We start from the raw sequence: 25,556 nt of genomic DNA on the forward strand, positions 1-25,556 counted from the left end.
GATTTAGTATGTAGCCCCTTTTTCATTTGCAAGACACAGGCCAAAAAATTAAAAATAGGAAAATGGCATGAATAGGAAAGTCAGAGGAGAAAAAAAGCTAAGGACCAATGAATGAAGCAAGTATTCAATGTTGGCAGCAATCATGGAAATGGAAATGTTTCTCTTTCATTAGAGTGGTAAAAATGTTAAAATTTGATTATATCAAGTATTTGGGAGGATAGGGCAAACTGGACATCTGATACACTGTTGATGAAAGTAAAAATTAAGTGCAATAACCATGAATACTAGCAATTTGGTAATATCTAATAAAGAAGAAGATGTGCATAGACTTTGACGTGGTTGTCTCATTTTTAAGTATATAACCTTAAGAAATTGTTGCACATGTGAATCCCCATTAATAATTATGGCAACACTACTTGTAGCATTGAATAATTAGAAACAACCTAAATGATTATCAATAGGGAGATAAACTGTAATCTATTCCTACAGTGGAATTTTATACAACAGTTAAACGATGGGCTATTACAGGTGTTGCTGTGGATAAATTATATAACTGAGTTGAAAGGATGCATTAGGCTACATTGTAATGCATATTAAGATAGGATCATATATATATATATATATATATATATATATATATATATATATATGATGATACCATTTATATAAGTTTTTGGTAGCACACCAAATATATATCTCAAACTTACAAATGTATGCACAGGAAGAGTACAGAATCTTGAAGATCATAGTTATTTGGGGGAGAAAGAGAAGAATGGAATTAAGGAGGAGCACAAAGTGGACATCAACTAAATCTATAAAATTTTGTTTGAAAAACAAAACAAGGGGGTGGCCAGGTGGCTCAGTTGGTCAGAGCATGAGCTCTGAACAACAGGGTTGCTGGTTCGATTCCCACACGGGCCAGTGAGCTGCATCCTCCACACCTAGATTGAATGACTTGGAATTGATGGGCCCTGGAGAAACACACTGTTCCCCAATATTCCCCAATAAAAATTTTAAAAAAAAGAAAGAAAAGCAACCTGAATTAGTAGTGTAAAATATTTAACATCTGCGAACTACGGGCATTGAATGTACATGGTGTTGACATAAGAACCAAACCTGTAGAGAATTTTTATGAGTTTATTTGAGTCAAAACTGATGGCAGCTGCCAGGAAGCACAATCACAAAAGTTCCAGAGAATAACAGATTTACAGTTTCTTTTATACATTTGAAATTAAGGAGGGAACATAAGAAAGATTACACGAGGTGGGAGAAAGCATGAATTGGAGTACAAGATAGTTTATAAGACTGGGTTCTCTTTTGAGGGTAGTTTCTGAGGGGTCTGGAAAGAGGCATTTCAAAGGTTGTGTTAACTTAGATGCATAGAAACAATGGACAGGGCTTGCTAAAGGCAATGATAAACCTTTCACTAAAGAAGTGTATGCCTGGGGAGTGACTACCCACCATGGCCTGCCCAGTTAGGAATTTATGATCAGATCACCCTGTGAGTTTACTTTCCGTAAACTCTTTTTCATCCACAATGGGTATTTATTATTTTAATCTCTGTATAGTTGGAATGACTTACAACTTTACAAAAAGGAAAAAGAAATAAAAATTACTGTTATTTGTTATTATAATTTATTTTCAGAGAGACTTTCATATTTTAAATTTGCAATTAGCAATACAATGATATATTATGGATGAGCAAAGCTAACTGAAATTCATATATTAGATTTAGCTTATAAATTCAGTCTTTCTACCCCAAATTTTTACCACCAATAGTGGCAAAACAAAACAAAACAAGTTTCATTTCAACCTCTCTTTCCTTATTTACTTTCTTATTAGAATGAGATCAATAACAGGAAGGAATAAAAAACTTGAGGAGACTGGGTATAATCAATGGTTCATAACTATAGTGTGCAAATAATATCTAACATTCAAAAAGAAGGAAGAGAAAATGAAGTGAAAGCTAACAGCAAAGTCCTTGATATGCTAATAACAATTGCCTACTCTTTAGCATTATGCAAAGGGAAAAGAAGTATACAAATATAAGGCAAGTTTCCTTTCCTCAAAACATTTACAAATTGGAAAACAAAATCAAAGAGTGATAAGGGAAAATGCAATAAGTTACATAATTTAGTAACATATATTGTAAGTGTTATGGGCTCCAAATAATAGAGCACTCGATGATTGTCTAAATGATTTTCTGACATCCATGTTGCCAAATCTCTCGTGGTCAATTTTGTGCTTCTTACCTGAACTCTAGCAACATTCAATTTAGTTGATCACTCCCAACTTCTAGAAATGCTATATTTTCTTCCCTCAGCTTCTGTGACACTATAGTCTTATAATTCCCCTCCTACTGTAACCACACATGAACTTCATTTTGTTAGCATGCAATTTGCTTTAATCCTAGGTAACTGTTTAGCCAGATAGAACTGTAACTCATTTGCATTCTTACCTCAGGTCCTTCTACCTGTTCATATACTGTACGTCCACTCCTTTTAATCATTAAGCCCTTAGGACATTAGGTTCTGTTCAACATCAAACTCATTTATGAATAAAGCTTCAGGTCTGTCAACCATGACCAAGATACAATAACCAAATCCCAAACCAGAATATTTTAGTAAAACAAGATAACACCTGGGCCTCAGTTGTTTCCGCTCCAGACTCATGAAAGCAGAACAACCCCACGGACTGCATCCCTTGGAAACCAGACCGAACATTGCCATGACTGACATCAGGACCTAAAGCCATGATCAGTTGCTCCCTGCCTTAATCCCCAACCAATCAGCAGAGCCCACAACCCCAGCTCCCATAGTAACCATGATTAATGATTTTCCCCATATATAACCCAGTTGCTAGAGGCCATCTGGGAGCCAGGTATTTGAGAGCATGAGCTCACCTGTGTCTCCAGACTTGGCACCAACTTCTTACAAACTCCTGCTTGTATCTTTTTTGGCTTAATGTGCACTGGCAAGCGGACCTTTTGAGTCTATGGTAACACTACCCCAATGCTCCCTCCTCCTCCTCTGCTCAATCACTAAATATTAAAATGCCCAGGGGTTAGTCCCAAGATCCATTCTATTCCCTATTGACTGATTTCTTTCTTTGACTAATGTATCCTTTTTCATGGCTTTGAAGACTATCTATATGCCAATGACTCCTGTATCTAAATGTCTACCTGAATATGGCTAACAGGCAACACAAACTTCATGTGACTTAAACAGAATTCAACCTGTTTCTGTGTTTCCCATCTAGTAAATGGAACCACAATTCACCATGTCCCTAGCCACTGTGCCTTCTTCAGTTCACTTTTCAGTGTTCTTAACATGTATTTTATATATAATGTGCAGTTTTTAGCTGTACGTAACTGGACTAGAGAGAACTGCATCTATTCCATCTTAGTTGGAAACTAGAACTCCTCTCTGCTATGGTCTGAATGCTTTTGTCCCCCCAAAATTCATACGTTGAAATCCTAATGCTCAATGTGATTGGTATTAGGAGGTGGGTCTTTTGAAAGGTGCTTAGGTTATTAGGTGTAACCCTCATAAATTGGATTAGTGTTCCTATTAAAGGGACCATACAGAGACCTCTCATCGCATTCACCATTGGAGGACATAGTGAGAGGCACCAGCTATAAGATAGGAAGAAGGCCCTCCCCTAACCATGTTGGCACCCTGATCTCAGACTTCCAGCCTCCAGAACTATGAGAAATAAATTTATGTTGTTTGCAAGTTACCCAGTTTATAGCATTTTGTTATAAAAGCCCAAACAGGCTAACAATATATAGATTACTGTCTTCACTTTATTGATTTTTGGGCACTCTATGTAATTCATATTTGAGTTCTTGGTTGGATATAGATAGTGTGAATACTTTCTCCCATTCTATACATTGACTTCTGAGTCTTTCCAAATGAGTTTTCCTTTTTTTATAGATAGACAGAAATTCTTAATTTTAATATAGTACATTTCAACTTTTTCCCTTTTATGTTTAGGGTAGTTCATATTCCCTTAGTTTTTTTTGTTTTTGTTTTTGGGTTTTTTTGCCTACTTGCTATATCTTTTTCTAACAAAAAAGCAAAAAAGCAAAAAATAAACAAACCATTGGTTTCTTTATAATATGCGACTGTTCTAAAGCAAAAACAACCCTTTGCCCTGCTGCCATTACACAGTAAGAATGCATATCATGATTCACAGTCAAAACACTTTATATCCTAAGGTAAGCCAAAAATGAAAGGGAAATCCTATCACATCTCCAAAAAACTTTAAGTATTTCCCATAAATTAACTTACTATCAAATGCTTATTCCTTACTTCTGCAATTCTGATGCCTAAAGAAACATCACAACTTACGTGCATATAATCATTATTATATGATTATATGATTATTATATGATTATATGATGCGGAAAATTGCATTTTTTCCCCACTATGAACAGGCTAATACAAACTTGGCAACTGTGTGGGTTTTTCCTTTAAACATAGGTTGTATTTTTTATTCAAATAGCCAGATGTTCTGAAGTGTGATATCCTTGCAACATCTTTTCCAGAAACATTTTTTCTTTCCAAATGCCTTCCTTTCATAACTGATATTAAATAAATTTATGTGCTCATGGTTGTTCCTTTTATCCCCATTGTCCTCCTAGATTAACTTTTCTTCTTGTCAAAGTATGTCCTCTAACAGTTCTTTTAGGGATAATGTGTGGTGGCAAAGGTTTTTACTTTTTATTTGTCAGGAAACTAATTTTGTCCTCATTTTTGAATGATAGTTTAGCTGGGTATGAAATTCTAGGCTAATGGTCTTCTTTCCCCTCAGGATCCATATACATTGTTGCAGATGAAAGACATAATTGCTATTTCTATGTTTCTAAACTATGTTTTCTCTTTGGTATTTTTGAAAATTCTTCTCTTTGAAGTTTTGCAGTTTTACAAAACTTTTTCAAGGTGTGGATTTAGCTTTATTTAACCTGTGTAATATTCGATGTGTACATTGTTTTCCTGAGGATTTCTGTTGTCCTGCATGCTATACATTTTTTAGCTATTATATATCCAAATATTACTTGCCTATCATTCCTTCTACTCTCTTCATTCATAATTTGTATCTCTTTCTGGGTGAATTCTTCAAATTCTCTTTCATTAATTCAAACTTTAACTCTATCCAGTCAAGACTATCTCACTTGTAGAATTTGTATTTAAATTATTATATTTAATCTGATACGGGATTTGTTAATGAATTCCCTTTCATAACAAAATGTTATTTCACTTATTGCTATTTTTGTGTTGTTAATTCCCAGACCATTTTAAATGGAAGAAATTTATTTCTTCAAACAACCTCAAAATTCACATTTTAAAGTATTCGTCAGACTGTTCCATAAAAGTAATTTCATCAAGAGTGAATGTTTCATTTGATGATTTTGTTGGATGTTGCAACCAGCAAGCATGCCTTCAGTTTCAAGTAACATAAAAAACGTGTCTCAATTGACTTAAACCAGAAGGGAAATTTATTATCTTACATATCATGTTCCCCAGTAGAGCAGCTCTAGGGATAGTTAATTCAGTGGCTCAATAAAATTATCAGAATTTTTCTTTCTCTTTTGTGACTCTGCCATACTAAAAATGCCAGATTTGTCCATGGCGACTCTCCTTATGGTTACAAAATGACTAAACAGTCCCAGATGTTCCATGCAGACCCAATAATATCCACCAGAACAAAAGAAGCCATCTCTTCCTACACATTTTTTTAGTCAGTAAAAAAAAATAAACTTTCCCAAAATGTCATAGAGATTCAATATTGCATCAAAAGTATTCCTAAGTAAATCACTGAGAAAGGGATTCAGATAACCATGTTTGGTTAATTAAATGGCATGGCTGTGTATACAAAAATGGATTACTCAAACAAAATGTAGTTCTGTTAAAAGCAGAAAAGAGCAGAGGCAAACAACAAAATCAGCTGTCTTGGCTATCTTTGCATTAAATTCATTTACTTATTTAACATTTTGGTTTGCATGGTCATTTTACTAGGAAAAGTGTTGTTTATGGTTTGTCATGTTTATTCTCTTCTTCCTCCATTTTGATCCTTGCTCACCTAGGAGTTTTAAAATTGCTTTAGTCTGTCCCACCCCCAAGTCCATAACCAGTTATTACAGCATTTTAACATTCTCATGATAAAATTATCTGTTACTACCATGTTTCCCCGAAAATAAGACCTAGCCGGACCATCAGCTCTAATGTGTTTTTTGGAGCAAAAATTAATATAAGACCCGGTTTCATTTTTACTATAAGACCGGTATGGTATTAATATAATATGATATGATATGATATGATATGATATGATATGATATGATATATGATGATATGATATGATATAATAAATATAATATAATATAATATAATATAATATAATATAATATAATATAATATAATATAAAATATATTATTAATATAATACCGTGTCTTACATTAACTTTTGCTCCAAAAGACGATTCGAGCTGATGGTCCAGCTAGGTCTTATTTTCAGGGAAACAGGGTATGTAAGATAACCCAAAAGTTAATTGCTTAAAACAATAAGCATTTATTTTCTCAGTTTCAGTGTCTATATAAAAATGAGCTTTTATAGTTTGTTCTCTCTCCTTTATCCCATCCTTATGGGACTTTATTTTTAGAGCTGTTTAGGTTTACAGAGAAATTGAGAAGTCCCCATATACTCCATTTCCCCTGCCCAGTTTCCTCTATCATTAACATTTTATGCTTGTGTTACACTTGCTATAATTGATGAACTAATATTGATATATTATTATTAATTAAAATCCATAGATAACATTAGAATTCATTCTTTGTATTGTGCAGTTCTATGGGTTTTGCCAAATGCATGTTATGTATCCACCATTACAATATCATAAAGAATATTTTCACTGTTCTAAAAGTCCCTGTACTCCACCTATTCATTCTACCCCTTCTTACCCTTCCCCTCCCCAGCCACCACTGATCTCTATCTGTCTCCATAATTTTTCCTTTCTTAGAATGTCATATAGCTGGAATATACAGCCTTTTCAGATTAGCTTCTTTCACTTAGCAATATGCATTTAAGTTTCCTCTATGTCTTTCCATGGCTTGATAGCTCATTTCTTTTCATGGCCAAATAATATTCCGTTGTATGAATGTACCACAATTTATCTAGTCACTTATTAAAGAATATCTGAATTGCTTCCAATTTTTGGCACTTATGAAAAAGGCTGCTATACACATTTGTGTGCAGGATTTTGTGTAGACATGTGTTTTCAATGCATTTGAGCAAATACCAAGGATTATAATTGCAATGGGATGTACAGTAAGAATATGCTTATTATTGTAGAACCTGCCAAACTGTTTTCCAAAGTGACTATTATCATTTTGCATTTCCACCAGCAATGAATGAGAGTTCCTATTCCTCCACATCCTTGACAGCATTTGATGTTGTCAATGTTTTGGATTCTGGCCATTCTAAGAGGTATGTAGTGGTATCTCATTGTTTAATTTGCATTTCCCTGATGACATATAATGTGGAGATGTATTTCATCTGCTTATTTTTTGCCATCTGTATATATTCTTTGGTAAAGTGTCTGTTCAGATCTTTTGCCCTCCATTAAATTGGGATGTTTGTTGTCATACTGCTGAGTTTTAAGAGTTCTTTGAATATTTTTATTAGATCTGTGATTTATTAGATGTGTTTTGCAAATATTGTCTCCCAGTCTATGGTTTACTTTTTCATTCTAACAGTGTCCTTAACAGAGCAGTTTTTAATTTTAATAAAATCCAACATCAATTTTTTCTTTCATGGATTGTGTTTTTGGTGTTGTATCTAAAGTCTTCAACAAATGCAAGATCAAACTTGATTTTCTCTCAGTTTATCTTCTAGAAGTTTCATAGGTGTAGATTTTACATTTAGGTCTATGATCTATTTTGAGTTAATTTTTGTTAAACATGTAATGTCAGTGTCTAATTTTCCTTTTCTTCCTTTCTTCTTCTTTCTTCATTCTTCCTCCTCCTCCTCCTCCTCTTCTTTTGACATGTGTATGTACTGTTGTTCTCGCACATTTGTTGAAAAAGACAGGCTAAGCTTTCTCCATTGATTACTTTTGCTCCTTTGTCAGTGATCAGCTGACCATATTTATAAGGGTCTATTTTCTGAGCTCTCCATTCTGTCCATTGATTAATTCATCCATTTTCATCAATATCACCCTGTCTTGGTTACTATAGTGTTATAGCAAGTCTTAAGTTGGTGTCAGTCCTTTAACTTGCTATTCTTCAATATTGTAGCAGGTATTCTGGGTCTTTTTCCTGAATCAAGTTGTTGATTTCCACAAAGTAACTTGCTGGGATTTTTAATTGGGATTGCATTAAATCAATAAATCAATTTGGGAACTACTGAGACTTTAACAACATGAAGTTTTCCTATCCATAAGTATGAAATATGTTTCCATTTATTAAGATCTCCTTTGATTTCTTTAACTTTTGTCAGTTTCCTTACATACTAGTAAATCTTGTACATACTGTTTGATTTATACTAATTATCTCTCTCTTCCCTCTCTCTCTCTCTTTGGTGTAATATAAATGTTTGAATGTCAAGTGCATAAGTAACAATTGACTTTTGTATGTTAACCTCGTATCCTGAAAACTTGCTATAATTGGACTTTAGTTCCAGGAGTTTTTTTGTTGATTCTTGGGACTTTTCTCTCATTACATTAGATAGAATTTCCAGTACAATGTTAGTAGGAGTGGTGAAGGAGACATTCTTGCCTTTTTTCCTGATCTTAGAAGGAAAGCATCTAGTTTTCCACTATTAAGTAAATACGTTAGCTGTTTTTTGTAGATGTTCTTTATCAAGGAAAGGAATTTTTCTATTCTTAGCTTGCTGAGTTTTTAATCATGGGTGGGTGCTGTATTTTGTCAAATGGCTTTTCTGTCATCTATTGGTATGATCGTATATTTCTGCTGTAGTCTGATGATGTGATGGATTTCATTAATTGATTTTTCAATATTGAACCAGTCTTGCACACGTGGAATAAATGCCATTTGGCTGTGGTAGTTTTGGAATTGAAAAATATAATCCTTGGTAAAAGCAACAGGAACGTTAACTACAGTTAGATAAATAAACAAAAAGTAAACTAAGGAAAATAACAGAGTCAGAAGTGTTAATACAGATGTACGACCACATAAAACATCAGATATGACTAAACTAGGTCTTATTCAACTGGGTTAAAATTTCAACCAAATAGAGATTTAAATTCTCCCAAATCAATCCATGTGTACACACCAACCAAAAACAAAGTTAAATATACTTTGTGGCAGATTAAAACAAATTTTTGTTTTTAAGTTATGTTAACATCACTATCTGGTGTGGGAAAGCTAGAATATGGTATTATTTTCAGATATTTTGCATTATCATATTTAAGAGCTATAAATAAAAATACATTCTAAATCTTAACAAATTTCAGTGATTTCCTTAAATCAGTGAAAAAGTGAAAAAACATATAGATCCTCAGAATTTGAAACATTTTCTCCAACATACTCACAACCACAAAAAGCTTCAAGGACTGTAAGCTTAGATGGAGTACAAATCAAGACTAATTCTACTATAGTTTACTTTGCTGATTGAGATCAAAAGTGGGCAAATAATCTTGCTGTGTAAGGAGGTTGCAAATTAAAGTAGGATGCAATCACTTTTTTTTAGAGCCTTACACAAGATACGGCAGTAAAATGATCTAATCAGTAGATTTATCAGTAAAATGTGAAATGAAGACTTACCAAATAAATCGAGTTGTTTATTGCCTTTCTCCTTATTTCTGTAATTTGCAACACAGAGAAGTCCATGGACAACATCAGTACCTGCCCTGTAGAATTACTGTCAGGCTTTTATTGCCAGAACCATTTCTCCCTTTCTCCAGTAACTTCAAGGAATAAAAAGTGGCTCATTCCCTTGACTCCCAACTGGAGTAATCTAGAAAGGTATATATATCTTCCTGTAAAAAAACTTATGTTTACTAAAATATAAGTGTTTGTATTTTCTACAAAAAGGGACATGGTATAGTTGGAGTATTATTTGCTTACTTTTAAAAAGATGAAGTATTAAAGGTAATCAAGACACTTGGATGATATACAGTAGAAAGCATTTTCAAATGAAAAGTACACACTAAGTCCTCCTACAAAACTAAGGATTCTAAATGGGTTTGAAATTCTCTCGTTTAGCTTGTAAGTAATCCTGAATGAGTCCTACAATATATTCAATTATCTGCCTATCAAAAAGTCTATTTAGTTTCTAAAAATATCATACCACATCACCAAAAAAGCTAAATATTTTTCAATAAGAGAATTTTATTTAAAGAAAAGTCACAAAGATTAACAAAAATTTTATGAACACAATTTTGTTAGTAATAATTAACAATCATGAGTGGTTTAATATGTATCAATTGTTATGTGATACACATTAAAATACAGTTTTCTACCTCTATCCAATACTTTTTTTAATATTTCAATTTTTAACAAATATAAAAATAAGACAGTATACGTGGAACGGATTTACTAAATACTTTTAAATTATGCTTCCTTCTACATCGGATACTAAGTCAATTTTAAAACGATCTGCAAATTAAGTGGACTTTCCATTTTAATTCCTAAAGTTAAAGAAGGTAAGTACCAAACAGAACTCAAAAATGCATAAAAGAAACTGTCATGAAGTTTAAAAGAAAAATATTACATTAGCAATACCATAAATTAACAAAGAATTTCCCCAAAAGCATTGCAAAAGTAAGGTACATTAAATGCTTTAGAATGGTTAAGTCTAGAATATTTTTACTTGCATCCTCGTCCATTCAGTTTAAAACACCGAAGTACTGACTCAAATATGAAAGGACCATTTTTAAATGAATAATAGATGGCAGCATGTGTCATTGTAAGGATAAAAGAAGTACTATGTACTTTAATTTGCAAACAGTGTTCTTTAGTCAAGTAATCCTCAGTGTTTCCATTATTCTTGATTCATAATCCAAGATTCTTTAAGTACTGTGTGAAAAAAGAGACCATCTTGTTACTGATGGAAAGCTTCTAATCTTATCCGGGTTGGATCTTCTGGATGTCTCAAGGCAATTCCATTACGCAGGAGCAGCTCAACGTAAGGTGGCCAAAAAGAATCACTAACTTTGACATATGGATCATGTGGAGCATCAAATAATCTATTTAAAAGAATCTAAGGGAAAAACATTCAAAATAAACCTTACTTGGGAAAAAAATGGATACAGCTATAATAAAACATTAATACAGTTTTTTACCAAAGAATGAATGTTTTTTTCTTTGAATAATTGTTTATATCATAATTTCTATGTATTAAATAATTTTTTTTAAAAGAAAAATTCACTATAGATATTAGTGAAAGAAGAAACTTTAAAATGAATCTCTACATCTTAACTTTGAAAACATTTCCTAAAAACTAGTTAAAAGGCATTTACAATTCTCCCACTCTTTTGGCACTAATAATTTCTTTAGGTTAGAAATTTGGGTGTAACTACTTCTTAAAAATAAAAATAAGTTAAATAAATACTCAATAAAATATGTGCAAAATTCAAAATACATGCATGTCTTAATATTTGGGGGAACAAGAAATCACCAGCCCTGTGCCTCCTCCAAAACACCTGTTTTTATGATAAATCTTCAAAACTAATTCTATCATCATCACTTCCTTCAACTGCATCCTGAATATCTTTGATTTCTTTACTAAGGATGTTGAGGGATTACAACTACAAACAGAAGTTTTGAGTATTTGTAGTAAATTATATAAGCTAACATTTCCCAAACTGTACAAGTATTCCATTGAATTGGTCTCCCTAAGGATGTTCTTAGTCTTGAAAACCAGGGTTCCCTGGTCAAATAAGGTGGGGAAAGATTGCTAATGTGCACCGAGAACCACCTGTTCCCAGATCCACTGACATTAGGAAAATTTTTTTTGAGAAACACATAACTGAAATTCTTTGAACACTAATGTTCTATGAAAAATGCTAAATGTATATCAATTTTTATTCTGCCTCCTGAGCTACTATACACTGTCTCCACAAATTACAAAACCAGAATTCAGAAAGGTTAAGAGATTCCTCAAGGGGAATGTTATAGTGGCAGATCATGAATTAGACAGTGTATCTCTGAATTGCCAGACCAAAGCTATAATTAAAAGATATTACTTAAGGAATATGAAAAAGAAGCATAATTTATACAAATATTAAGTGCCATAAAAATAAAAGTGTAACTATGAAGCTCTCATCTCAATCACATTTCATAATAATATCAGTATCTTAATTCTTGAAATGATGTTTTCATCTATCATGAACTTTAGCTCTTTCAAGTACACATACTGGGGAAAAAGAATCTTTTGGTCTCATTCTTTAAGGTATGATGATAAAATAATTAAATATTATTCCTATTTTAGAGCAATTGCTTATTTTAATACAATTTAAAACCATCCTTACTTTTCATTTCTAACTTTCAATTATATTAATTAAAATTCTAATAGATGCCAGCAATAATTAAATGCTAATATTTAACTTTAAAATGAACATATATATTGTTTCATATTTCACTGAATTGCAGCTTATATACTGGTTACCTTTATCATTGATAATATAAGTGTTGGAGACAAAATATGGTTTGTAATTATAAGTTTTAGATGGAATTTCATAGTATAATATTCAAAAAATACTCATATATTTCCCAGTTAATAACTGTCAATATCTTCCACTTATGACAGATTTTATTAAAAAAAATAGTTAAGTCATCCATGAGAAACAATAATTTATTAGTTTCAGTATAAACTAGAACAACTAAAAATATGTTAAAAGAGGCTAATCACAAATCTAATAATCTGTATTTTACTTCCAAAGCAATAGTCTATATTAAAATATCCTGAAACACCAAACTACTACTCTAGATAAAAATAGAGACTTCAGCATCCAATTCATAAAATTACAATGAAACAAGTTTTCTAATAGCACTCTTTCTTCTAATCTTACCAATGATTTTAAAAAGATATGCTAACTGTTAAAGATCTCTTTCTTCATAGACTATTTTACCTTCTTCTCTGCCCAATTTGCAATGGATTGTCATATCAAGATCTTATCAAATATTTAACATATTTGATAACTGGCAAAGTTCAAAAAGATTGTTTTAAAAAGATCAAAGATATTTGTTAAGAAAGGTAAATGTCAAGCGGAAAAAGTTGGGATTATTCAGTCCTTGCATTATGAAAAAAGAAGCTGATGTTATTTAAGAAAAAATTGTGCATGAATTTCTGCAACCTAGTTGAAAGAATCCTTAAACTCACTTACGTATTTTTCATAGAATGCTGCATTGCCAACTAAGATGCCATCCATGTAACAGCACACGATTTCACCATGTAAATACTAAATAACATCATAAAAATGTTCCTAAAGTAGTAATCTTGGGAATATGATTAAGAGTTAGACTCTAATTTCATGTTCTTTTAAGAAATGAAAATATTATTTCTAGTACTGTATAAAAAACAGAAACTAATTTTATATTAAAGATAATTAATATGTCTAAGATTGGTGTATACCTTAAGAACTAAAGTATTTTTTCTGAAGCAGTATTTTTTTTTCAAGCCTGTGTATAATTGTTCACAAATCAGTAACTAAGCTACATCTTTAATACAAAACACTCACCTCTAATATTTCATGCAGTGTTATCAGCTGTGCAGTTGATTCTTGAATATTTTTCTTTGAGGGAAATATGAATAACAAAGAATTAACACTTCAATTCTGCCTATGGCAGAATATTAGATTGTATTTATTATAAAATTCAAAAAATTAACATTTATTAATTACAATGTCACAAGGCATACTAAAGCCAAACATTTATAATTAGGTGATTTAAAAAGAATTCTGAAAGTAAACAACCTACTTTTACTAAACAGCAAGGTTCATAAAAACACAGTTGAAACAATTCAGACTATTTATAAATATATAAGGGATGAGTTATGTTATACATATTACATACACTCATATATAAAAGTCTAGTGTTTGAACTGCCCAATCAAAATATCCCAATAAATGACATTTTCAGACTGTATTTTTACAGCTTCAGGACAGGAAACTTGTTCACCTTGCTATAGTTCTTGACAGTTCCCAAAGTTAACTCACTGTAGCTTTTTTCCTTTGAAATGACAGAGAATAAATCTCAATCCAATTCCCTGCAAAAGTTCCTCACATATTTGAAGACAGTAATTATGAGCCTCAACTCTTCTCCTTATTAATCATTAGTTCCTTCAATTATTTTTTCAGAAGCCATAGACTTGCAGCCCTTTAGTATTATGGTTGTTCTCTGAAAGTGTCTTAATTTGTCTTTTTTGCTTTTTTATTCCAGTTTCCAAATGATATAGGCATGACTCAAACACCAAAGACAAAAAAGGAAGACTCATATCCATATTTGTAGATGCTGGAATTCTATTCATTAAGTTGAAGATTGCATTAGCTTGTGGACATCTATTTCTCCCTGCTTACCTCGATCGGAACATACTATCATCTAAAATGCCAGCTTTATTCATACATCTATCTAAGATATGTCACCTTCAATCTTTATTTAATTTTTTAAACCCAAGAAAAATATTCAATGTACCTCCTCTAAATATCATCCTATTTTATTTGGCCTCACTCCTGGACAGCTGAAAAATACAGTCCTAATTGTCATCCAATATACAAGTATTTACTATCTAGCCCTTACAATTTCATATCTCCCCAACCTTTGATGACCAAGTCTTCTACCTCTTTATCCAAATAACAGTTTAAAATGTTGAACAGGACAAGGCGCTAAGGGAAACTGCTAGAAATCTTCCAAGATAATACTAATCCTAATCAGCAGCTTTTGAGTTCACACATTGAATTAACTGCAAAGTCACCAACTATAGTGACAGCTAGTACATTACAGTTACCAGTCAAAGAGTAACATGCAGTTCATATAAAGTCTTACAAAAATACAAAAATATTAAAGAAATAGTAAAATAACCCTCACAAAAAATAAATGTAATTTCTCAGTAAAGCTGGATGTCAAAGTCTCCTCACCTCTAATACCTTGCTAAATCAAAGAGAGGTGAAAAGCAGCATATGATTCACTAGTGATGAAAGCAAAGACAATTATAGAATTGATACAGAAATAAGCAGGAAGGCATGGATTAAAATATAAAGGTTTGAGACAGTTAAAGAAAACACAGAAGGAAAAATAAAATAAAGCAAACAAAGAAAAAATGTTTCAACACAAGGACTTGATAAACAATGTAAGATATAAAATAAAATTTCTCTAAAATTAAAGGTGACATAAATCTGTCCCTGGAAACAATGTCTCATCTTCAGAGCAAAATGACTAATAAATGATCAACATTGTGACGTATCCGGTTAAGTCACTGAAGGTCAAAGATAAAGAAGTCTTCAGGCACATACTCAGAAGCAGCAAGACACCTACAGGCTGGCCTCAGACTTCTCCACTGCACATTCCATCTCAGAATGGAGCAATCCCTACCAAGTCTTGAGACGTTTTTTTAAAATGTGCCGAAGGTATCCTTTGAGTATAAGGCAAACAAAGTATTTTCAGCATTCAAAAATTTAAAAAATAAAGCACCTAGGAATTCTTGAACAAATTACTTGTCAAAGAAACCCATCAAATGAAACAATGAATTAAACTTAAAAATTCAAAAATGAATGGTAAAAGATGATACTTATTGAATCCCATACAATGTGATATAAAGACTAAGCATATACATTAATGATAGTATCAAAACAGAATATAAATGCTATAGACTTGCCAAAGTAAAAATAAATAACACAAATTGGAATAAGGGTTAAGAGGAAGAATGTTAATTTCCTCATCTTTCATAGCAGGGAGTCAATGAATACTGCTTAAAGTTAAAAGGTAAAATTAAACAAACTATTATAATCTTTTATGTTTTTCTAATTTATTTTCTTTATATTAGGGATCTCTCCAGAACTAAAATCACTTAAAGCAAAGAAATATGTATCTGAGTTCAACAATTCAACTTCACTCACTTTTCTTCTATCAAATGTAAGTAAAATTCCCTCTAATACTTATTTTATATTAGCCTATACAAAATTATATTGATCCACCCATCCATCATTCTACTTATGTTTCTATACATGTATGGGTTTAGAAAAATGTCTCAATAGATATTCACCTAATGTTAATGATTTCATGGACGGATTCTGGTTGTCTCTTTCTTCTGCGTATACATCTTTGAATGATAAAGTCCACTGTTCTGGATTGAAATGTGCCCTCCAAAATTCATATGTTGAAGTCCTAACCAATGTGATTATATTTGGAGACCCTTTAAACAAGTGATTTTCTTTTTTCACTTTGAAAAGCTTTTATTTATTTATTTTTAATTAAAATGTATTGGGGTGACAATGATTAGTAAAGCTACATAGATTTCCGGTGTATAATTCTGTAATACATCATCTATATATCACACTGTGGGTTCAACACCCAGAGTCAGTTCTCCTTCCATCACCATATATTTGACCCCATTTACCCTCATGTACCATCCCTCCATCCCCTTACCCTCTGTGAACCACTAAATTATTGTCTGTGTCTATGAGATTTTGTTTCTTTCTTTCTTTGTCTTGCTCCTTTGTTGCTTTCAGTTTTATATCCCACATACCAGTGAAGTCATACGGTTCTCGACTTTTCTGTGACTTACTTCACAATAAATTGCATAGAAGAAAACCTAGGTACTAAACTTATGGACCTTGGGTTCAAACAGCACTTTATGAATTTGACCTCAAAGGCAAAAGAAGTAAAAGCTAAAATAAATGAATGTGACTATATCAAACTAAAAAAGCTTCCGCACAGCAAAAGAAACCATCAACAAAATAAAGAGGCAACCAACTGAACAGGAGAAGATATTTGCAAACAATGCTTCTGATAAGTGGCTAATATCCAAAATATATAAGGAACTCATACAACTCAACAACAACAACAAAAAACAATCCAATTAAAAAATGGGCAGTGGACCTGAATAGACATTTCTCCAAAGAGGACATACAGATGGCCAACACATATACGAAAAGATGCTCAACATCACTAATCATCAGAGAAATGCAAATAAAAACCACAATGAGATATCACCTCACACCAGTTAGAATGGCTATTATCAACAAGACAAATAATAATAAATGTTGGAGAGGCTGTGGAGGAAAAGGAACCCTCATACACTGATAGTAAGAATGCAGATTGGTGCAGACGCTATGGGAGGCAGTGTAGAGGTTCCTCAAAAAACTAAGAGTAGAATTATCATATGATCCAGCAATCCCTCTTTTGGGTATCTGCCCAGAAAATCTGAAAACATTTACCCATAAAGACATGTGTGCTCCAATGTTCATTGCAGCTTTATTTACAGTGGTCAAGACATGGAAACAACCAGTTTCCTGCCATAGATGACTGGATAAAGAAGTTGTGGTATATATACACAATGGAATACTATTCTGCCATAAGAAAAGATGAAATAGTGTCATTTGCGACAATATGGATGGATCTTGAGATTATTGTTAATGAGGTGATTAAGGTTAAATACGGTCATAACAGTGGGGCCCTAATCCAAATGGATTGGTGTCCTTATAATAATAATAAGAAGAAGAGACACCAGAGAGCTCTCTCTCTCTCTCTCTCTCTCTCTCTCTCTCTCTCTCTCTCTATACTCACAGAGAAAAGGCCATGTGAGGACACAGCAAAAAAGAAAGGCCTCAGCTGAAGTCAACTCTGATGGCACCTTGCTCTTGAACATCTAGCCTCCAGAACCGTGTGAAAATAAATTTATTTTGTTTAAGCCACCTAGTCTGCAGTAATTTGTTATAACAGCTTGAGCTTATTAATACATCCAGTATTACATCCAGTATTATTGCTTGACAGAAAGTATCATTTTGTGACATATCAATAGTTCATAAATTCCATTTAAAAAAATGAGCTTATCAAATACAACTTAATGAAAAAATGATGACTTCTGGTAATCAATGTTTCCTTTTCAGAATGCCTCAAACCTCTGGTTCTATTAGTGGAGAAGTTACAGGTTAAAAAAAAGTTGAAAAACAGGGAGACTGGGATCAGAAAATAAGTGTGTTAATGTGGCATTATTATCATTAGTAGATAAAGAATCATGAACTTAATAAAACAGTTAACATAAAGTGTTAACAATTCAGAAATAAATAAGGGGTAAAAGTAACAACGGATAGAACGGGAGACATAGTATTAATTTTTGCTCCAAAAGACACATTGGAGCTGATTGCCCGGCTAGGTCGTATTTTCAGGGAAACAGGATAGTCCGTAACAAATGTAAAGCCTACTGATAGTTAAAACAATAAAGGCAAGACTTAAAAAAAAAACAAAAAAAAACCAGACTGTAAGAAAATCAAGAGAACTTCTTCTCCTTTTCCTAGTATACATACTTACAATTATTCAATAAATATGAACTTAGAAGGTACATAATAGATATGAAAGATAGTAAAGACACAAAGATGAATTAAACACATCAAGGAGCTCAGTGCATGGTGGGGGAATAAGGAGATCGACATAAATGATTACTACAAAATTATGCGATAAATCCTAATAAGATCACATTTAAGCTTCATTCAATGGTTCACACAAAAGATGATGTTTGAGTTGTCATAAGTGGGAATTTGCTATCCTCACAGATAGAAAGCATTTTGTAAGCAGAGGGAATATAATGTGTAAGGCACAAAAGGTGACAGGTCATTGCAAACCTGTTGGAACAATAATAGTATGGTTGAATGGATTCATGCAAGAGATGGATAAAGAATGATTGGAAAGGGGGCTAAAGAGACAAAGTCCAGCGTATAAATTCATTTCTCTAAGGAGCTTATAGACTTCATTGTGTAGGGAGCCATCAGAAGCTTTACATTGAAAAATGATTAAACTATATATTTTTAAAAAGATCATTCTGATGCCAATTTCAATGCCTATTCTACTTCCACGTTTCATTTACACAATATTCTGTTATAAGAAAGAAATTTAAGTGGATGTTCTCAATTTTCTGTCATCCATTGAAATATTTATTTGCTTTTGTGGAAAAGGTTTATTCCATCTTAATTACTATTAAAATAGTAACTTGCATTAACAGATTTTAAACAATAATTCTTCTAATTTTAAAAGTTACACGTGTTCATGGAAAAATCTAGAAAATAGTTAAAAATGAAAACACATCTCATCTACAATCCTAGTCCCCAGACATAAGCACTGTTACATCATTTGGTACAAATTATACAATTTAATCATCTGTGCTTTATCCATTTTCCCCATCATATGGATACAACATAAAAAATGTATTTAACTAATCCTATATTATTGAACAACTAGGTTGCTTCTAATTTTTCAATCAATATTTTAATGTGGTGATGGACTGTTTTTCTACATTTACATGTGTGTGTAATGTACAATAAACATAAAACTTTATCAGAAAACTTACATTTAACCCTATCTGAAACAAATTCATCCATGAATATCTACATGAATGTCTTTTCTAAAACTTACCTTTTTCTTTTTAACATTTCTATCAGGCAGAGGAAAGTGGTCTTCTAGAAACTCACTCAAGGTAATCAATAGTTTCTCCTTATATTCTTTCGTATCACGCAGTTTAGTTTTCAGCTCATTAAAGATTCTAACAGGTTTCAAAAAATTAAGAGAAATATTTCACTGATAAAAAATATGTAAGTGTATGTAACTGGTTACCCATAAGGTTGATCAAGAACTCTGTTCAAACTTCATTTGCTCAAAACAAATATATCTAGCTTTATGAAAGTAATATTCTCTATTTAATATATAAGGAAACTAAAAGTCAAGTCATTCATAGAAGATCATGTAACTAATAGATGGCAAAAGTTATGGTAAGACTCACAATTTCTGGTGAATTTACCTCTTTTCATCTATGTATTTCATACAACAAAAAATAAATTACTTTTTCCTAGTTTAAAAACCTAGAACATAAAAATAGTACCTTGATTCAGAAACTGTCACAATGTGATGTTTCAATTCACTGTGTAGTACTGTCAGAGATTCCAATACCTGTTGCTGTTCATCCAACCATTGTTGCTCCCTTTAATGTGGAAAAGCAAAACAAACAATAGCCAAATAAAACAATAATGCCAATTTGACACATATCAATGATTAATGGTAATTATAATATAAATATACCTTTCCAAGTCTTCCTTTAACTTTTCATTCTTTGACTGAATAGTAGATAGTACCAATTCAAGATCATGTCTCAGTTTTTGGAACTAGAACAAAATAATAAATTAATTGCTTAGTCTTTAATCCTATAAATAGTTATATTTCAGAATGACAGTAAAATTTACATATAATTCTAAAATATATATTCAGAAATCAACTGCAAAAAAGCTGAGCAGGCAGTCTTTGAAAGGGAAATATATAGTAGGTACTAAGTTCTTTGTAATATTTAATTGTTAAATATAATACAAAATTTAAGAAGGGGTTTTTAAGCAATAAAGTTTAATTTCCTATTGAAAGGCAATTTAATGGTGAGTTTTCAGTAATCAAGTAGATCAGGTCTCTTTTCTAAGGAGAAAAAACAGGCACAAATGAATGTCATTCATTAAACAAATATTTATTGATCAGGTATTCACTACCAGGCTTACTGAAGGAATCAGGGAAGCAAAGGTGAAGAGAACAAAGTCAGGAATCTAAAAAAATAAACATGTAACTCCACTAAGTGATAAGTTCCATGAAGAAAAAAATAAGTCAAACTAGGAATACAGAAAGGAGGAGCAGGTATGAGATATATGATAGATATTATGATGTGGGAAGACCTCTCTGATCAGGTTAACAGTTTAGCAATCGAAAAAGAAGGCAAGAGATAACCCATGTCACTATCTAGCAAAAGAATGTTCCAGACAGAAATTTGTAAGTACAAAGGTCCTGAGGCAGGCATACACTTGACGTATTTGAGGAACATAAAAGAGGACTGTGTGGCAATAGGAAATCACAATAAATTCTGAACTTTTTCTAGTATCCTTTTGTTTCAAAAAACATTAGCTAGTGTTCCATTCTCTTGATATCAAGGTTACCATTAGCTTTTTCTACATTTAAATCAGTGATAATATAAAGTTGTATATTATAAACAGTAGAGCAATCATGAAGAAAAATGAAGAGATAAAACAAGGAAGCCATAGTGTACATAAAATGGGTTATTTTTTAATACAATTAATCCAAGAAAGTGGGATGAGAGAGAAGGAACAGAGAAAAGGTAGAACAAATAGAAACAAAAACTCAAGTATATAGATTTCAATGTAACCATATTGATATTACATTAAATAATATCTAACAATGGAATTAAAAATCAATAATAGAAAGATACCTGGAAAAATATGCAAATATTTGGATACTAAAAACAGACTTCTATATAACCCATGGATCAAAGAAGCAATCAACAGGAAAATAAGAAATTATTATAAACTGTCTGAAAATAAAAACAAAATTTCTGGGATGAAGCAAAAGCAGTACTCAGATGAGAATTTATATCACTAAAAGTCTATAGTAGAAAAAAGACAGCTCTCAAATTAATGACTTCAGCTTCCATCCTAAAAAACTAGAAAAAGGGCAAATAAAACAAAAATTAAGCTGAAGAAAAAATAATGATAAAAACCTAAATCAATTAAATAAAAAACCAGAAAGAAATATGGGGGAAAATGAAGGAACTCCAAAGCTGATTTTTTGATACAGTCAGTAGAATTACCCAGACTAATCATAGGAGAAAAAAAGGACACAAATTACCAATGTCAGGAATAAAAATGGTGACATTACTACAAACATTAAAATGGTAATGGGGGAATGCTATGAAGAGTTTATCTCAATAAATCTGACAAATTAGATGAGATGGACAAACTCTTTGAAAGACACAAGCTACAAAAGCTCATTCAGAGAAAACAGGAAACCTGACTAGCAGCAAAAAAACTGAATTTGTAGTTAAAAATTTTCCCACAAAGAACACCAGGCCCAGATGGCTTCACCTGTGAATTCTAACAAACATTTAAGGAATAAATAATATTGATTCTATACAAACACTTTCGAAGAGAGAATACTTCTCAGTTTATTCTATGAAGCTGGTATTGCCCTGATACCAAGCCTGACAAATATGTCACAAGAAAAGAAAACCACAGACCAACATCTCTCATCAACATAGATGCAAAAGTCTTAATAAAATTTTAGTAAATTATATCTATCAAGAAATAAAAACAAATTAATACATTACAGCAAAGTGGGACTTATCCTAGGAATGTACAAACAGTCCAAATCAACTTTTAAAAATCAATCAATGTAATTTACTGTATGAATAGACCAAAACAGAAAACAAATTTTTGATCTTCTCAATGAATTCAGAAATAAGTGACAAAATTCAATATTAATTTATGATTTTTTAAAAAGACTTCATAAATTGTAACAGAAGATATTTTCCTCAACTTAATTAAGGGCATCAATGAAAACCCTGCTGCTGCTAACAATCACACTTAATGGCGAAAGAGTGAATGCTACCCGCTAAGATTAAGATCAAGGCAAAAATGTTCATTGTCACCACTTTTATTCTATATATTACTAAATGTTCCAGGACAGTACAATAAGTCGAGAAAAACATAATAAAAGCATCCAGATGGAAAGAAGTAAGTAAAACTTCCTTTGATCTCAGATGACATGACTAGCTACATAGAAAATCCTATGGAATCTAGAAAAGAGCTACTAGAATAAAAGTTTCTCATGCTCACTAGGTGCAAGATCAATAGGTAAATATTAATTGCATTTGTATATACCAGCAGTAAATAATTAGAAATTGAAAATTAAAAAAGAATATAATTTTAATAGCATCAGAAATATGGAATACTAAAGGGATGAATTTAACAGAACATGTAATATACCTGCACACTTCTATTACAATTTATGAAGTTTTCCTTTAATTCATGAATTAATATTAGATTTTGTCACTATTCTTTCTGAATTCATTGAGATGGTCAAGTTCTTTTTTTTTTCCTTTTTAGTCTATTGATACAGTGAAGTACAAAACATTGGTGAGATACATTTTTTAAATACCATATAAATGGATACCTAAATCAATGCAGAGATCAAACTTATCTTATGGATTTGAATTGTGATTCAGTACATTAAAGATGTCAATTCTCCCTATATTAAACTATAGATTCAGGAAAATCTCAAAATTCCAGTAAGCTTTTATATGTGATAGAATGACAAGCCAACTCTAATTTACACGAAAATATGAAGCAATTTTGGTAAAGAACAAAGTTAGATAATTCATACTAATTTAATTTTAAGACACATTATAAAGTTTCAGTAAATAAAACAATATGTTATTGGCCTAAAGACAGAAACACAGACAAAGGAAGAGAAACAGCCACAGCACAGAATGGAGAACAAATGAGTCTAGAAACAGATCCACATGTACATGGTCAATTGATTTTCAATAAATGTACAAAGAAAATTCAAGAAAAATCTATTTCTTTCAACAATTTGTGCTAAAACAATTCGTATCTGTATGAAAAAAAATGAACCTTTACCGATAACTCATTTTATATATAAACATTATTTCAAAATGGATCATAGATGTAAATGTGAAACCTAAAACTTTAAAATTTCTAAAAGAAAACATGCAAGAAAATCTTTGTGACCTTAAGTTGGACAAATATTTCCTATACTTGAGCACAAACTGTAAAAGAAAACTAGATGAGATGGAGTTAATGAAATTAGGAGCTTATGTTCTTCAAAAGACAGTTAAGAGAAGAAAAAAGACAAGTATGCAGGAAAGGGTTAACCCAGGAGACCAAGGTTGCACAAACTCTGCACATTACAAGAAAGTCCTGTCTTCAGGACTGGTCCCTGGTTCCCGGTGGACTCGTAGAAGAGCAGCTCTGAGATCTTGGAATATTCTGCCAGATAGAGTGCTTGTGTGTGCCTGCAGCATTGGGCCAGTTGGTACCAGTTTGATTACAGAGTTGATTTCTAACTGTGTGATTCATGGTGAATGCAATTTTGCTCTGGAGGCTGACATCTGAGTAGCTGGAGTCAATCAGAGGCCCTACATGCATATGGACTGACTCCTGATAAAAACCCTGAACAACAGGCTCAGGGGAACTTGTTTTACCCATGTTTGTCTCAAAGTTTCAGGGAGAATTAATCACATCCGTGCAACTCCACTGGGAAATGACTCCTATAAGCTTGGTCCATGTGCCTTTTCCCTTTGCTCATTTTAATCTATATCCTCTCACTATAATATACCATAATCATGAGTATAATAGCTCTCCTGAGTCCTGTGAGCCAATCTAGCGAATCACTGAACCTGAGAGTGGTCTTGGGGAAAACCCTGACACAGGTGGCATCAGAAGTGGGATTTGCTCTAATAACCCTGGCAAAAGCACTCTGAGAAAAGGAAAGATGATGGAGCAGATGATAATGAATCTTTGATGCCTGATGGTTACTGAATCAACAAAGCTATAACAGCTGCACTGTCATCAATTTCTGCAGGTAGAAATTATCAATGAAATTTAGAAATGATAGAAACAATTCCCAGAGTTGGCTCACTGAATCGTAAGGAAATGCAAAATAATGAGAAACAAGCTAAATATTCAACCCCCTTATTATTTTTATTTGTATAGGTAAAATGAAAGTAGAATGTTGAGGCAGATGCTGACACTGCATCAAGTTTGGATTTCGGCCAGTCCAAACTATAGTTGCTAGCCTAATGGCTGCTATCAAAGAAAAAAAATGATGCTGGATCATTATGCCATGTATCACTCTTGGTGGACTTTTTCAGTGTGAAGAATCATTATCTTTAATTCTGGGAAAATGTTTATATATTATTTATTTTATTATTTTTTCCCTTCCTTTTTTTTACTTTCTATTTTGGAACTTCTACTGGTCATATTTTTTACAGTGAGCAGTCACTCACTATTTCCTCTCCAATCACACAGCCTTAATCAACAAGCAACAATCTACTTTGTGTCTCTTTTAGATTGACCTAGTATGGTAATTTTATATAAGGGGAATCACGTAGTATGTGATCCTTTGTGACCAACTTCTTTCATTTAGCATAATGTTTGCAAGGTATAACCGATTTTTAGCATATACCAGTACTTCATTTCTTCTTATTGACAAATAATGTACCACTGTATAGATATAGCACATTTTATGTATCCATTTCCCAGTTGATGGACATTTGGGTTGCTTCCTCTTTTCAGCCATTAAGAAAATGTTGCTATGAACATTAATGTGTAAGTTTTTGTGTGCACACACACACATTTTCATTTCTCTTGGGTATATACCTAGGAGTGAAACAGCTGGTTCAAAGAGTATTATAACTAACTCTTTGACTGTTTGAGGAACTACCAGATTGTTTTGCAAAGTGGCTGCAATATTTTACATTCCGAATAGCAGTATCCACACACTTGTTACTGTCTTTTGGTTATATCCATCCTTGGGGGTGTGAAG

General features: G+C 32.2%; 1 protein-coding gene across 3 annotated transcripts in view; it reads right to left on the reverse strand.

Annotated features, from left to right (window-relative positions):
• Window positions 1–10,336: 10,336 nt before the first annotated feature.
• The window catches only part of CENPK (centromere protein K), a 33,467-nt gene continuing 18,247 nt past the window's right edge, over window positions 10,337–25,556 (reverse strand). The window contains exons 6-10 of one of the 3 annotated variants that reach the window (XM_019743031.3): window positions 20,244–20,326; window positions 20,047–20,145; window positions 19,584–19,710; window positions 13,700–13,753; window positions 10,337–11,220 (exon numbers count right to left, since the gene is read on the reverse strand). In XM_019743031.3, coding sequence (XP_019598590.2) covers window positions 11,062–11,220; window positions 13,700–13,753; window positions 19,584–19,710; window positions 20,047–20,145; window positions 20,244–20,326 — 522 coding nt within the window. In that variant the 3' untranslated portion in view covers window positions 10,337–11,061. The remainder of the gene's footprint in view (window positions 11,221–13,699; window positions 13,754–19,583; window positions 19,711–20,046; window positions 20,146–20,243; window positions 20,327–25,556) is intronic. The other 2 variants (XM_088796530.1, XM_074328897.2) reach the window with 2 other exon arrangements.

The sequence above is a fragment of the Rhinolophus sinicus genome, chromosome 3 (genome assembly GCF_057876585.1).
Source record: "Rhinolophus sinicus isolate RSI-liver-muscle chromosome 3, RSI-T2T, whole genome shotgun sequence".
Taxonomy (NCBI): Eukaryota; Metazoa; Chordata; class Mammalia; order Chiroptera; family Rhinolophidae; genus Rhinolophus; species Rhinolophus sinicus.